A 16,440-nucleotide genomic window follows, 5' to 3' on the forward strand; every position below is an offset into this window, starting at 1 on the left:
TTATCACTTGCCCATCCCTTTTGCTGATTGACTGTTACCCATTGTTTGAGTGTAATTTGTGCTGTTTGAACTTCATGTGTTTCCAAGAGGTAAATTTGAAGCTGATACATAGGTCCAGGGATTATGCATTCAATCTGACTTGAGTTCTTAGAGGGTGTTTTGAAATAGCAACGGGATGGTGCTTGGAATGGCTTTTGCCATTTTCTCTTGAATGGAATTGTTAAAAGTTTGCTACCATGCCACAAGGGTCTCTTGTTAATTCCCTCTGCTGGATGGAATGTGAAAATAGCTTTCTGGTTTACTGATGGACAATGCAACTAACCCTCTTGATGCTTTGTTTTGAGGAAGTTCACTGTAAGCTGCTTTGATGACAGAATTGGCAGTTTTTTGAAAAGTTGAAGAAAATGTTTTTAAAATTGGGGGGGGGGAATCTACACACACACACACACACACACACACACACACACACACACATGTACCATCTGAGCAGTGCAAGAAATTCTCCAGGTGTGTTTTGTGACTCGTGCGGGTCCAATTGAGACCATATGGAGATCTCTGGATGCCAGGTTGGCTACTGACACCTGCATTTGACTGGCCCTTCTAGCTTTCTGAAGAGCCTGTTTATTGCATCTATACCCCACATGGTTCACCCCCTCCTCAATTAATCCCTACAACAACCCTGTGAGGTATGTTTAGAGGATGTGACTGGCCCAAGGTCACCCAGTGCGCTTCACGACTGAGTGGGGATTTGAACCCTGATCTGCCAGGTTCTAGTCTGACACTCTAACCCAGGGGTCAGCAAGGTTTATCTTGCCTGGGCCAGATGGCTCCTGCGGAGATCCCTCTGTGGGCCGGATCATGCGTGGTGCCCACGATTTTCAGTGCCTGCACATGCACAGATGCTATTTTCAGCACCGCGGAAGCAAGTTCCTGTGCCGCGCTGTGCCGGTAGCTCAATTCGGGGGGGGGGCGGCTTGTGGGCTGCTCAAACAACCTCCGCAGGCCGCTTCCGGCCCATGGGCCTTAGGTTGCTGACCCCCCCCTGCTCTAACCACTACACCACACTGGCTTCCTACAGTACTTCTGCTATGGGGTGGCAGCTCTATGAATTGAGTAGGTAAATATACGGGGGAAGCAAAATGTCAGAGAAGGATATGAAATATTTTTAGCTTGAATTTTCAGTTTGAAGCTTGAATTCATTTTATTCTAGATGGTTATATTTGAAGTTTTAACGTGCTATAAACGGATTTGAGATTTTTTCCCCTTTAAAATATAAAGCAGTCTAGAAATGAAATCAATAACAATAATAACAGTTCCCACCACAGAGGGGAGAAAAGGGCACCTGGACATTACATTGTGGCGACCAGGTTTAAGGGGCCATTTGGCGATCAGCTTATATATCTGAGTTTCTGCATCTGAGTGCCTTAGATGGCATCGTATTGTTGACATCAGAGGAACCCCTGTGATTGTCCACTAATTTTACAGGTGACCATTGCTAACCATTGTTTTTTAAAACCCACTTCTGGGCTAGCTCTTATTCACCCATCTCTCCTTGGACCACCTCTCTTTCAGGTGCTGCATTTCTACTGTGACACCTGCTCTGTCCCCATCTGCCGGGAGTGCAGCATGGGGCGCCATGTGGGCCACAGTCTAATCTACCTCCAAGATGCTCTGCAGGACTCCAGAACTCTTACCATCCAGCTACTAGCCGATGCTCAGCAGGGCCGCCAGGCCATTCAGGTAAATGTACAAGCCGCATGGCAGGCTGCAGATATTGTGGCTGTTCACCTTGAACACCCATCGGCCAATTTATATAATCAACTGCAAGTAATAGTTGTCTAATCGAGAGCTTATCAACCCTTTTGAGCCCACGGCTTCTTTGACCGACTGCATTCTTTCTGCGGCACCCCTGTGGGGCTCAGGAGCCCACTTATACCTGCAGAGCTGGCAGCCTCTCACCCTTTTTCGAACACATTCTATTGCGGAGTCCTCCCATGGCCTCCTCTCCTTTCCCTTCTCCTTGGGAGTCCTCCAGGCACCTGCTGCTGCTGCCCATGGTCTCTGAGCTGCCCCCCTGCCCCAAAGAGAGGTGCCTCCTCACACTGCCCCACAGGGGCCTGGGACTTGTCTGTCCATTCCCAACAGCAAGGGCTGGTGGACTGGCTGGCTGGGCTCCCTTGTCCGCTTGCTTGCTTGCTTACTCTGAGGCCGCCTCAGCTCCTGGCAACCAGCACCCCCTGGCCAGCCCCAGAGGCACCCTTCGCTTGCAAAGCTTGTAGCCAGGGCTGCTGCAACAAACAGTTGTGCAAGCCATTGGGAGGAAGAGGTGTGAGAAGACATCAGAGGAGGGAAGGAAAGAAGGAAGGCCAGAGGCCAGTGTCGCCCAGGGCAACCCGGCCATCATTCAAAGCACCCCAGGGTGCCATGGCACACTGCTTGAAAACCACTGGGCTAATCATTAGGGAAGAAGGGCCAAATATAAATACAATAAATAAATATCAGGATTGAGGCCTCAAGGTCTGGTATGCCATAACTCCTTTTCCATCTGAAAAATGGCACAAAGCTTTATATTATGTTACAAGGTATGGGGAGTAGTGTTTCTGGGCACTCCTCTTTCTGCTATAAACTGATGCCACAAAACTGGTTTAACAGGTATAGCTCACCTCTCCAGAAACACTTTCTTACTTTATATGGGTGGTATTGCTCTGGTTCTTCCATCTGGAATGCAAGGGGCATTATTTCCTGGATCTTTAGTATTCAAAGAAGCACTATAAATGACTTGGAATGATATGTACTGTACTGTATTTCAAGCTGTCTTCACTAGGAAAAGGCAGTCTCACTAAATAGCGCCACCTGGTGGCACCAGAGCTCATAGGAACCCATTTTTAAATTGCTTTTTGCTGATTTAAAAGTTATGGGAATGTGAAGGTTCCATTTATTTTTAAACAAAATGTAATGGAGAGAAGACCTTTCCTTTAATCGTGGTGCTGCATTTTCAGAGAAGAATGGTTTAAAACAATGAATGGCATTAACTTGCAGAAACCTAGTTACAAATTATCCCAGCATCACTTGGGAAACCTCAAATGCTTATAAATTAAGCTTGATACTAACTGGCCCAGTTCTGATATGCTAAACAATGGCTTGGTACTATTTTGCTTGAACTAACCACAGTTAAGAGTAAACCAGAGTTTCCCAAGTTTGAGTATAACAGGAAACTGTGCTGTGCTTTATTCAAAACTGAAGAAGCGGATGTTTTCTACTTCTTTCCCTCAAGTACTGAGGAAGTAGGGAGGGGGAGGAATAAGTCTAAGGTTTGCCATGGCGCATTCCCATAATGCTCAACTGGGACAGTGAGTAGACAAGAGAAGAATCTGTGCATCCAGGAGAGGCTATGACAGCAGCTATTGTGTCAGTTCCTATTGAGAGAAGTTATTTTAAGGCTTTTTTTTCACTTGAGCAACCAGCCCATTGTATTCCATCGGCAAGCTCTAACCTCAATGTGAAATAAACATCAAACCTGGCCTGGAGGTTGATCTGTGGCTGATTTGCCCCCAACTTTGTGTGTTTTAATGTGTGTGGTGTCGTGGTTAAGAGCGGTAGACTCGTAATCTGGTGAACCAGGTTTGCATCCCCGCTCTTCCACATGCAGCTGCTGGGTGACCTTGAGCTAGTCACACTTCTCTGAAGTCTCTCAGCCCCACTCACCTCACAGAGTGTTTGTTGTGGGCGAGGAAGGGAAAGGAGAATGTTAGCCGCTTTGAGACTCCTTCGGGTAGTGAAAAGCGGGATATCAAATCCAAACTACTATTCCTCCTCCTCCTCCCCCTCCTCCTCCTCTTCTTCTCTAAGTCACAGTGACTTGCTTTATATATGCAGCAGATGGATAGCTCAGCTGGTTAGAGTATGGTGCTGATAATGCCAAGGTTGCAGGTTCGATTCCTACATGGGACAGTTGCATATTCCTGCACTGCGGGCGGCTTCACTTAGACGATCCTCTGCGTCCTTTCAGCCTATAATTCTATGATTTGTGCCAGGGGTTGTGCCAGGCTGGAGATAAAGATTTACATGTTTAAACACTACTCCACATGCATAACTAAGGCATGCAAGGGAGAAGGTTAGCATGCCAAGGGAATGGTTCAGCCTAGCTTTCTACATGCAAGAATCTTTGCCCTCCACTCCCCATGTAATGCTCTCCAAAGTGAAGCCAGACTGGTGTCGACACTTGACATCTTTTAAGTGTGAGGTTAAGAATTCCCTCCTCTTCCAGACATTTGATAGAATATGATCCAGTTGGGTCAAGGTTTTATGTTGGTGTGCTGTAGGTAAGGTTTTGCTTTTCCTGCGAAGGCTGCTATTTAATGTGTTTGATTTGTTGCTAAATTGTTGGCAGTTTTTAAGCAATTCTGTATGCTATTTAAACGTTATTGCAAGTCTCCTGGAAGCTGCCCTTTATTATTCATTCATTCACACTGCAAGGCAACATTTAAATATGCGCCTTCTTGCTTTTCAGCTTGACATGGTATGCACAGGAAACCTCTTGCTGCATTTATAGATTGCTTGTATTTGAAAAATAGGCTAGAGGGAAAGAGATCTGGCACGTTGGTTGCAAGTGGTCAGCCCTTTGTACTTAAGCACTGCTGGTAGTCACTGTATATCAATGAGGAGACTTCAGGGGGAAGGGGGTCTGAAAAAGGCTTCTTGGAAAACCCCATAACTCTCCCCCTGATGGAGCCTTTTAAAAGAAAGCCTTGATCCTTCTGCTTCACTTTTGCAACAAAGGCCGGCGCTTAGTTGCTCAATGGGCCCTCTGGATAAGAGAAATTAAATGAACATGCGGAATTTCCATTTTTGTAAAGAAACATCTGCAAGGGGGAAGAGCATACCGAATGCTGCTGCTGCTGCTGCTGGAGGCTTACACGCACCAACTCTCTGCAACTGGGAAGTTTTCATGCAGCGATCTTATCTCTCTCTTTTGTTGCAAAACTACAGCTATCTCAATGTAAATAGATATGTTGCTCCCCCAGTAAATCACTCTCTTTGGAAAGAATTCTCCCCTTAAACAATAGAAGCCTCAAGGGTATGAACTTGTAGGTTTTCAACCCCCCCCCCCCGTGAATTCTACTTATCTACCTTTGTTCATCATGCGTTGCTCATAAATCTAAAGCTTTAAATTTATAATAATCAAAGGAACAAATGTCAGCGTAGCTCCATCTTCAGCACTGGTGTTGGTAGTAAAGTGACTAGGGCTAATTCCCCCGATCCTGAAGCTGCTAAAAAGGAGCATGCAAATATAATCTTTTTTGCTGAAGGCAGCATCAGGTTTAAGTTTGTGAATGTTCAAATTAGCGGTAGCACCTAATTAACCTGAAACCACCAATCTCTTCTTATAAGGTTAATTTTAGATGCCTGACTTAACAATGCACTATATAAGCACACGGTTTGCTTGCTGTGCTGTAAGCCACCCAGAGTGGCTGGGGAAACTCAGCTAGGTGGGTGGGGTATAAATAATAAAATTATTATTATTATTATTATTATTATTATTATTATTATTATTATTACTTTATTATTGTCTCTTTTGGACAGGGGGCAGAGGGAGGCAAACATTGCCCTGAGCTCGTGCTCTCTTTGTTGCTTAAGTTGTTCAATGCACTTGGAGCATTGCTGAGTGATGGCTATTACTTTGGGGGGGGGAAGCCCTGTGAAGTAGGCTAGGCTGAGAAGTAATGACTGGACCAAGGTCACCCAGAGAGAGTTTCATGTCTAAGGGGGTGGGGTTTGAACCCAGTTCTTTCCGCAGCCCTATTCTGGCACCCGAACCACTTTACTTGTTTTCAAGTCATTTCTGGAAATCGAGGAAAAGTGGTGGTCTTGTAAGCTGATACAGTATTGGACATGGGGTGTTCCTTAAGAAATATTGAAGAGCCAATTCTCAATTTTAAACACCTTGCTGCTTTGAGTTGGAGGGTGAAGAGGAGGATGACAGCAGGAGCAAGGGGGCTGCAAGACATGTTAAAGCCTGGGTCTAACCCCCCCCCCCCCCCACTGAATTAGACTAATGGTGCCCTATTCATACTCCCCCTCCCTTTCTACAATGCCTTTTAAAAAGTTTGAAAAGCGAAGAAGAATCTACAAACATCCCAAAGAAATGAGACTTTTGACAGTGCGTTTTCTACTAGCTTCTTGCTGACAAATTGTGTGTGTAGCTGCTTGCTGTGTGTGTGTGTGTGTGTGTGTGTGTGTGTGTGTTGAATTGGAGAGAGCTAGCCTGGCCTGGTCATGGGTAGGCGTTCCCTCCCTCTTCCATCAAAAAACCTGATGGTTATCTTGGCCAAGTCTTGAACACACTAACCTTGAACTTTTTGCCCCATGCTGTGGGAATTGGTGATGTATTGGTCACTTTCTGCTTCAGTTCTAGAAGAGTTGTATTGCATGAGAAATCCACCGTGTGCTACTGTTTAATTTATTATTTTCTTTCTCTCCCTCTTGCTTCTTAGCTCAGCATTGAGCAGGCCCAAGCTGTAGCAGAACAAGTTGAGATGAAGGCAAAAATGGTACAATCTGAAGTGAAAGCGGTGACATCTAGACACAAGAAGGCCCTAGAAGAAAGGGAGTGTGAGCTGCTATGGAAGGTAAAAAAAGACGCAGGGCATGCCATCTGGTTCATGAACCACAATGGCACACTTTATTGTCCCCTGGCAAATGGGACGGGGCATTCCCTGCTGAACTGTGTCTTGTTTAAACAGATGGTTCTCTTGTTTGTCTTCACAATAAACACGTGCTATGGTTACCCATCTATAAAAGGAACAAGAAAAAAAAAGTTCTGTGAAAGAGTAGCTGAATTCAGACAAAGCACTAAACTTTGGTGCCATGTCAACATTGCTGGACTACAGATTCCATCATTCCTGAGCATTGCCTGTGCTTGCTGGGGCTGGTGGGAGTTGTGGTCCAAATCAACTTCTGGAGGGGCACCATGTTGCCTGCACCTGTATTAAACATGGGTTAGTATTGTAGGAATGATGCTAGCCTTGACCTGGTGAATGAGCTGGTATACTTTCCTCTCTTCTGTCGTCCAAATCTTGGCAAACTCTGACTCATCTCAACTGTTCATGGAAACCAGACAGCTGCATAAACCATAGTTTGACGCTGTCTTGTTTCCACTAACAATAATTTAGATGCAACTCTGATTTGTTAAGGTTTGGATGACCCATCAAGTTGTGGGTGATTTCAGATGGAAGTGAAACTTTCTGAACTCTTGTGTGGGTGTGCTGAAGGAGGAGAGGGGGCCTGGGAGAAGCTGTGTTCATTCATTCATGCAAAGCTAAACTATGGTTATAATGTTCCATCTGAACCAGCCTATTCTCTGCTAGACCAAACTGGCTATCATCCAGTCCTTGATAAATTAAACATGGAAAATGTATAGAGCTATAACCCCCCCACCCCCCCAATGGTGAAATGTACTTTAGTTTTTACATCAAATTCTGAACACTACAAAACCACGCATTCTTGCCACAGACAAAATACTTCTCTGTTCTTTGAGTGTGAAACCCTGTGTAATTAACTTTCCTTTTAAGCCCCTTGCGTGGCTTTTAAATAAAACTAGCAGGGCTGGAAAATAAATTCTTTTTGGGGCTATCATTTTAGGCTGTATCAGGGGAACCGACTTGGGCCCCAGGTTATGCGTGCCCAGTGCGTGTGACGTCATGACATCACAATGTCACACATGCCACCCCTGCCTCAGAACTTGAATTCTGGTGGCACTGGATGTCAGGTTCCGAGGTCTCACAAGGCCTCAAATGGCATCTCTGAGCCTCAGATATGACTTCCGGTTTTTTGAGAGGCTGAGCACCCACAACAAATCTTTGTGGGTGCTCAGGCACCCAGAGCCCCCTATAGTTGCCGCCCCTGGGCTGTATATAGGTGATTTTCCTGATTACAGTGACTTCAGCCAGGTAGGAGAGTAATTTTATCCCAACCCAACTTTAGAATGTCTTCCTCTTTCCCTAAATACACAGCATGCTAGGTATATCTTTGTGGTAACATATCTTAACATGTTATGTCTTAACTGGGGCAACATCTAATATGTTAAGATGTTACACATAATAGGCATAAATGTAATCTGAGAGCGTGCCCATCTCGTCTTTTTCTCTCAAGTACCTGAGCTTTCACATCTACATGAGGGGGTAGTTTTAATGGGACAATATAGATATTTTTGATTGCCTGGGGGGCGGGAATGCCACAAACATTCAGCAACCCCCCTAAACAACATTTTCCTCACCGTCATATCTACCATTATTGCAGAGAAAGAGAGGGTTTTTGTTAACTGATGTGCATTTGTCAACGCTTCAGAATTCTTCTTTCCTTTAACATCTTAAATACACAGCTCAAGCTGCCAACACCATTTATGATATCCTAGAGACACAGGATGCATAATTGTCGGGGGGGGGCATAGCTAGCTGGAAAAAGAAATGGTGGCATACAGTCGTACCTTGTGTTGCGTTTGCTGCTGGAAACGTGCCAAACCCGGAAGTACTGGAACGGTTTACTTCCGGGTTTGGCGGTTCACGCATGCGCAGATGTGTCAAATGACGTCATGCGCAGAAGCACCGAATCGTGACCCGTGCATGTGCGCAGAAGCGGCACTGCGGGTTGCGGACTGCTCATGATGTGAACGGGGCTCCGGAACAGATCCCGTTCGCATCCAGAGGTACCACTGTAATTCTGTGTCTCCAATTGCCCCGAGACAAAATCTAAGCAGAGTGGATCCTGTTGACATCTAATCAAAAAGTTTTATACAGCCTAGACAAGGTGATGATCCAAGGAATATGGGGACCAAAAAGTAAATCTGCAAGTTTAGTTCTTCAGGAGGAAATAGATGGAGCCCTTTTGGAGGCTTCAGAGGAGGCCTCAGACACCCAACACGACCAAAGGCAATATGAAAACCCCCAAAGGTGGGAAAGTGGCTGCCATAATGGAGGAGGACAGAGGCTCAGATGAGTACATTAATAAAATAAGGCAGGCCCTGGCCTTGGACCAAAGTGCAGCCCTATCTCTATATTTGCGCAGAAATTTGACATGCTTTCTAACAAACTTAACAGCTACTTCTCAAACAGTGTACGAATTGTTTCTCTGTCTTACCTTCATTTTAGGTGGAGAAAATCCGCCAAGTGAAAGCCAAGTCCCTCTACCTGCAGGTTGAGAAACTGCGCCAGAATCTAAACAAGTTGGACAACACCATCAGCGCAGTGCAGCAGGTGCTTGAGGAAGGTCGGAGCATTGATATCCTCCTGGCTCGCGACCGGATGCTCGCTCAGGTGCAGGAGCTGAAGAACGTCCGAGGCTTCCTGCAGCCCCAAGAGGACGACAGGGTCATGTTCACTCCTCCTGACCAGGCATTGTATATGGCCATCAAGTCTATGGGGTTTGTCAGCAGCGGGGCCTTCGCTCCTCTGACCAAAGCCACTGGGGAAGGTCTCAAGCGTGCGCTGCAGGGCAAAGTGGCCTCTTTCACAGTGATAGGCTATGACCACGACGGGGAGACTCGTCTTTCTGGGGGAGACATGATCTCTGCCGTGGTCATGGGGCCCGATGGAAATCTCTTTGGGGCAGATATTAGCGACCAGCAGAACGGAACCTATATCGTCAATTACAGGCCGCAGATGGAAGGGGAGCACCTGATTTCGGTCATGATGTGCAACCAGCACATAGAAAACAGCCCGTTCAAAGTCACCGTCAAGTCAGGGCGCAGCTATGTTGGCATTGGGCTCCCGGGGCTCTGTTTCGCCAGCGAGGGGGATAGCGAGGGCAAGCTGTGCCGCCCCTGGGGCGTCAGCGTAGATAAGGAAGGCTACATCATCGTCGCCGACCGCAGCAACAACCGCATCCAGGTCTTTAAGCCTTGCGGCGCCTTCCACCACAAGTTTGGCACCTTGGGCTCCAGGCCCGGCCAGTTCGACAGGCCTGCCGGCGTGGCCTCCGACTCCTCGCGGCGGATTGTCGTGGCCGACAAGGACAATCATCGCATCCAGATATTCACCTTCGACGGCCAGTTCATTCTGAAGTTCGGGGAGAAAGGAACCAAGAACGGGCAGTTCAATTACCCGTGGGATGTGGCGGTGAACTCCGAGGGCAAAATCCTGGTGTCCGACACAAGGAACCATCGGGTTCAGCTCTTTGGGCCAGACGGAGTGTTCCTGAACAAGTACGGTTTTGAAGGGGCACTCTGGAAGCACTTTGATTCCCCGAGAGGAGTGACGTTCAATCACGAAGGCCACCTGGTTGTGACGGATTTCAACAATCACCGTCTCCTGGTCATACACCCCGACTGTCAGTCGGCCCGCTTCCTTGGATCCGAAGGCACAAGCAATGGCCAGTTTCTGCGCCCACAAGGTGTGGCTGTGGACCAGGAAGGCCGAATCATTGTGGCAGATTCCAGGAACCACCGCGTGCAGATATTTGAGCCGAATGGCAGCTTTTTATGCAAATTTGGCACTCAGGGAAGTGGCTTTGGTCAGATGGACCGTCCTTCAGGTATAACAGTCACCCCAGATGGCATGATTGTTGTGGTTGACTTTGGAAACAATCGCATACTCGTCTTCTGATCTGTCTCTAATCTATACTTAAGAAGAAAACTGTCTCAGGGAAAATCCTTTTAAGAAAACACACACACACACACACACACACACACACACACAAATTGCAACGTTAGTTTCAAACCTACCTCATCTTTAATTTTTTTTTTATAGATGAATGTACTTTTATCTACCTCATTATATTTGTGTTCCTTTTACCTCCACAGTATACACAGTGCAGCATAAAAGTAAACTACTACTACTCTCTCCCCCCCGGATGTGGGGACGTTCATGGTTTTGTGCACGCTAGCTGGTTTGGGCAGCAAATCCTGTAGACTCTGCCAAAAAGGCGCACACTCTCATCTTTAAAAAGAAGAAAGGGGGGGGGAATCAGTAGTTTTTAGGTATTTTTAATTTTGTTGTTCTGATCGTACTGTGGGGAGTTGTTTTGTTTTATGGCGGCGGTGAAGGGGTCCTGTTTTTAGATGCTGCTGCAGCAGAGAACGTGTTCCTTGTTCTCCTTTATTTTCTTTTTAATACCTCAGTGCATTTGACATACTGTTCAGCGTTAAAAGTTGTCGTTTCCAAAAGGCTTTGGTCCTTTTTTTGCAAGTGGGATGGGATTCCCTGGGCCAGGGAGGGAAGCCCAGGTTCTTCTTCATTGGTATTTGCTGTTTTGCATGTATATATATATTTTTTTGTAAAAGAAAAATGCAGTAACCCCACAACACAAAAGGAAGCTGTTTAGGAAAATGCACAAGACGTTATGAATATGTTTAGCTTCTCTTTATTTGGTGGCTTTGGACACTGGTGGTAAATGTCCTCCCTGTATGTGGAACCTCTGGGAGCAGCCCTCCTTTTCCTCCTCCCTGCTGGGGAAGCTGCTCTCCAGACTTGGAAGCGTTTAGAAGTTTTGCCTCCAGTGCAGCATGAGGTGCGGCCTGGGTGTGCGGGTGATTGTGTGCGGCGGAAGCCTTGAGAGAAAGTGGCTTCTGTCAAAAGGCGATCTCTGGATGGTAGCTTTGGTGCCACTTGTTCTCGAAAGGTGTGCAAGGGCTTCCTTTTGACTGTGTGTTTCTCTCATAGCCTTTACCCCCTGGTTCTTTATAAAAATAGATATTTTTGTCTGTGCGCTCTCTCTCTCTAGATATAGACATAGCTCTCTGTTACAATACACACGGAAAGGCAATTGAGTCAGATGCTTGGGCCGAATGTTCTGTTTGTTCTGAAGAGGCAAACTGTTTTGAAGGCATGCGTTGGAAGAATTGACTTTTTAGAAATGAAGCCTAGTTCGTGCCTAGAGACATTTATAATTGTTCAAATATGAACAATGGAAATTTGGAGATTCAGGGTGTTTCAGTCGCACCTGGGTGAAGGAAGAGAGACTCTAGTAAAGGAATCTGAGCTTTTCATAAAGTTCCCCTGCTTTCTCTCTCTTTTTTTTAATGGTCTACATGGGAAATTCATCTTGCCAGGACAGCCGTGTAGCGCTCTCTCTTAGGGACAAGATAGTGTGCAGAAAGAGAACCACCCTAAAAACCTACCTCATTTGCTCCAGCGCCAAAGAATGCCGTGTGAAATGGGGGTGCAGTATCTTAAACCAAAACTACAAGTTCCTTGAATTTAATCAGCCACAAAATTTAGCACTGAGAGAGGTGAGATTATTAGACTTCTCCAGTAAGCTCCAGATTTCAAGTTTTGTACCGAACCATAGGAATGCAATTCCTCCATGTTGTCCTGTTAAACTTTCTAGTTCACATCTTATAACACTATACGTTCTTCTATACAGATATTTAGGAGCAAGCCTCATTGGCCACCGTGGGGTTTACTCTTGAGCAAGTGTGTGGTGGGATTGTAGCTATTCCCTTTGCTAAGGTTATCTCAGGAGACATATTTGTCCTGTTTCGTTTATGTGTCTCGACTAGAATCCTAGTTGGAAATCCAAAATATTGATAAGGTGGATGTTTCCGGCATAGTGACGAGACTTTGTAGGTTTTTTTGTATCTATCCTTCATTATTACTGAGGAAGAAATAAGCTGTACTGATGTCACATGAAGGCTAAAATGTGGTTCAGTTAATGTATACGAATGTTCTACCATATGCCCGTTACTGGGGGGAAAGGAAAAAAAAATTCTAGGGATTTCAATACTAACAAAGATGTTGTGAGTTGCACTTTGCGTATTTTCTTAGAAACTAACTTTTAGAAACGGGAAGCTTGAGTTTTGTCTTTCCATTGAACCGTAGCCCACAGAATGCAGAAAATTTGCATCCCTTCCCCCAGCAAATTTGGATGGTCCAGGAAGAATGTAGAATTGGTGAGTGTCTGAATAGGTTTAATCAGGTTGGTTCGAAACATTGCCTTTCCTTTTAGCCGATACCAGCATCTCTGAAGAGAGTGCATCAAAGCCTGTTAGGATACTGGGTTGTTGTTTTTTAAAGAGCTGAGATAGTTTATAAAGTGGGAAACTGTTCTCTACAGTCACTGAGAACCATCGCATCCTTGGCAGTGAAATTCACTTTGGTTCTCATTTCCTCCCCTCCTCGTTTTTATTGGGCCTGATGTTGTGACGTCTGAGGATGTCCACACACTACGTAGCTGGTTAGTTGCAAAGCATAGTTTAGTGGAGATGGGGCATGGACTAAGCAATCTGTCAGTGGCGCTGTAACCACAACTCTTCAAGAATCTCTTGCATCATGCTTGGAAGGTTTTCTGCCCCTTCTCTGTACGCCAAAATGCCATGTTTTCTTCTGGAAAAGGTAATCTGTGTGCTTTTAATAGAAGACTTGCCATTTAACTGCTCATCACATTATGTCAGAAATTGTTGTCTAAATTGGAGGTGTGTTAGTTCCATGCAGTGTCGCTGGAGATTTCATGCTTGATTTCGTGCTTATCATGAGGTCGGCGTATGGCGTTCTAAGGCATTGCAGATTAGAGCATTTTACTTGGGACTCAAGTTGAGAAGTAAGGTTAGCCTTCCTGATCTAGCTACCAAAGATAACTGGTTAAAAAGCTTTAATTTTAGAGTTGGCAGAATCCCGTGTGTGTGTGTGTCTGTAAGGCAAGTGTTTGTCTTCTTCTATTGATGTTACAGTACCCTATTTGCTTTTGGATGGGCTTCTCTTAAAATAAGCTACTTTTTTGTTGAGTAAATGTTCTCTGTGCTGTGCCATCCCATTTTGCTGTGTAAAACTGGTAGCGGAATAGTGTTTTGAGCTTCGTGACTTTTGTATGTATTCGCTGCACAAGCTTGGAGAAGCCAGAAATCTCTTTACTTGTAGGAAAGAAATGGTGCCTGTCGTTCTTCCATAGATACACTACTTCTACTGGTGGATCTAGATATCCGCAGTTTGGCACAAAGAAAACGGGGGGGGGGGGGGAGAGCATCTGAAAAACACATTCAGCTTGCATATTGAAATGTTTTATTTTTAAAATGCTGCTGTTTGGCTACCCTGGGTGACTCCTGTCAGTAACTGCAGTTGGTGTAGTGCTAAGCACATGTTATCTCACCTAAAGTATTAGTGTACTTCTGACATAGGAGTGTTTATAATGCTATGAAGCTAAGTAGTGTAATAATACAGGAAACATTTAATGCCAACATAAAATGCCCCTTAGGGGTTTGGGTTTTTATTGGGTATATAAGTGACAGGATTTAAACTCCATCTGTTTGCATGTTCATGGGCTTTATACAGCAATCCAGACACAGGACTCATGTACTGTACAAAGCAGGACTACCAAAAAGTGCGTAAGCTACAAGCTACAAACATGTGCTTTGTATAAGTCTTCTGAGCTAATAGACCTGGTTTAGGCAAAAATGTTTTTTAAATGCTTTCTAAATTTTGTGCACTAAACACTTGAATTTGAGCTGTTATAAATTGTAACTCTCCCCCCCCCGTCCCAAATGCATTCTCCATCAAATTATCGCTATGCTCCTGATTAAGCTTTACGAATCAAATATTCTGCTAAATAGTCTTTTGTTGTTGTTGCTGAAAGCCCAGTAGGAAGTGATGGTGCTGAGCAGCAGTACTTCGGGTGGCAAACTTTGGTACCCTTAAGTATAACTTATTTGGGGAAACCATCAAAGGAATACTAGTAAGTGGAGGTTGCCATGGAGACCTAAAATATATTAAAAAAATATGTTCTCCCTAAACCTAATGAGATCTGGGATCAAGGGGGGGCATTTCCTTATGGCATTGCAAGAGATTGGTGTGGCCTGTTTTAGTTAGTTAAGCCAATATTAATTTATTAAAGAGAGGTCTCTGGTTGATTTTAGCCATATCGCAAGATTTATTTTGAAGATCAGGAGATTCCTGTTTAGTTCTGATTTAAATTAAGAAGTGCCAAAGCATTTTTTTGTGTGGAGTTTGTTTTTTGTGTGTTTGTGTGTGGTTTGTTGTTTTTTACGTAAGTATATCCAAAGGTGCCAAAAGGTAATAGGGTATTAAAAAGTAAGAAAAGATGATGTTTAGACATACACACAGTTTGGACTGTGTAAAAAGTTAACACTGGTACTTGCGTTAGACAAACACTGTTTTTGGTCCTTGAGTCCTCAGGAAACCAGCAGAACCCCGTTTGCTGTGGTACTAGATGCCTAAAAAAGTAGAATTTAAAGTTCTACCTCACTTTGATGAAAGAAGCACAGTATCTACCTCAAATTTAGCACCAGAATGTCATAGAAGAAAATAGTTTTCTACGAGGAGAAAAGGGATTGACCACAAATAGCATTAAACCAGGGTGCCCCCCCCCATGGCCACACTTAAAAGTGTAAGAGACACTTTCGAAATCTCAGGCAAACAAACCGATAACCCTTCACCATTAGCTGGTCTTTTAAAGTCACATTCCCTCTCCATCTCTTTCAGTATTAAGACACAGCGGACTGGTCAGTAAATTGGGTCTTGCGTAGTTCTTGTGATTACAGGTCTCTTGCTAGAGGAAAAAACCCTGTTTGCTCACATCTACTGGTTAGTTTGTTAGAAAACAATCTTGTGGAGACCTGATATGCCTGCCATGAAAACAGTCATTATCCATTGAGAATATATGAAAGGAAGTAATAACTCTCCCACATTTCAAAATGATTGTATGTGACGGACGGGAATGAGATTGTGGGTTATTCTGTTACTTTTTGGAACAGGACATTTTGGCAGTGTTAAGATGCTCACACCAAAAGCAGTATAGACTGGACTGTCTCCTCCATTGTTTTCCGCATATAACAGCAAAGCTAGAATAGAAGCACACGATGGATTGCTGTGATCGTATCTCCTAAATCTTTGCCTCTTCCTCTGTCTTTCTTATAAGTGGGATTGGAGAAATGAGAATTGGATAATGACTCCAGTGGGTACAGAACGCTACTAGAGATCATGCTATGTTGACCTTGGTAAGATTGGGATGGCATTGGTTCTCTCCTCTCTCCCAACCCCTTCCCCATCATTGTTTAACCAGTAATGGTTCTTCAGGAAGAATTTTTTTTTAAAAAAAGAAAGCTTTGTTGTACCTGCATGGTCTTAGACCTCTTCAATGATTGTATCAACGTACAAACTCAGGTTGCCTTTTAATTTTGTTTGTAGCTCCTTTGTCAAGAGAGCTTTGGTGACTGAATGTTAAGTGTATGTAGTAGAATAGATGGCGTTCTTTAAGCCGCCAAAGTAGAAAAATTCTTTTGTAGCGTTACAGAATATTTCTCAAGTCTATGTAGATTCTTTCCCAGGAAGAGCTTCTTGGTTTTAGTCTCTTCCCCCTTACGACATTTTTAAAAAATAGTTAATGTGCGCAAAGTCACTGAAGCTTGTGGGGGTGACTTTTCTTACTGTATGTGATATTTCTTGTATTGTGCCTCACCTGTTGTGCATCTATTTAGATGGTGGTACATTTCTAAAC

At 44.5% G+C, this 16,440-nt stretch overlaps 1 protein-coding gene across 1 annotated transcript in view; it reads left to right on the forward strand.

The window, feature by feature from the left end:
• The window catches only part of TRIM71 (tripartite motif containing 71), a 46,760-nt gene extending 35,812 nt beyond the window's left edge, over nt 1–10,948 (forward strand). The window contains exons 2-4 of the mRNA XM_033164925.1: nt 1,573–1,740; nt 6,495–6,629; nt 9,147–10,948. Of these exons, the coding sequence (XP_033020816.1) occupies nt 1,573–1,740; nt 6,495–6,629; nt 9,147–10,598 (1,755 nt within the window). The 3' untranslated portion in view covers nt 10,599–10,948. The remainder of the gene's footprint in view (nt 1–1,572; nt 1,741–6,494; nt 6,630–9,146) is intronic.
• Nucleotides 10,949–16,440: the final 5,492 nt, after the last annotated feature.

Source organism: Lacerta agilis, chromosome 12 (genome assembly GCF_009819535.1).
Source record: "Lacerta agilis isolate rLacAgi1 chromosome 12, rLacAgi1.pri, whole genome shotgun sequence".
Lineage (NCBI taxonomy): Eukaryota > Metazoa > Chordata > Lepidosauria > Squamata > Lacertidae > Lacerta > Lacerta agilis.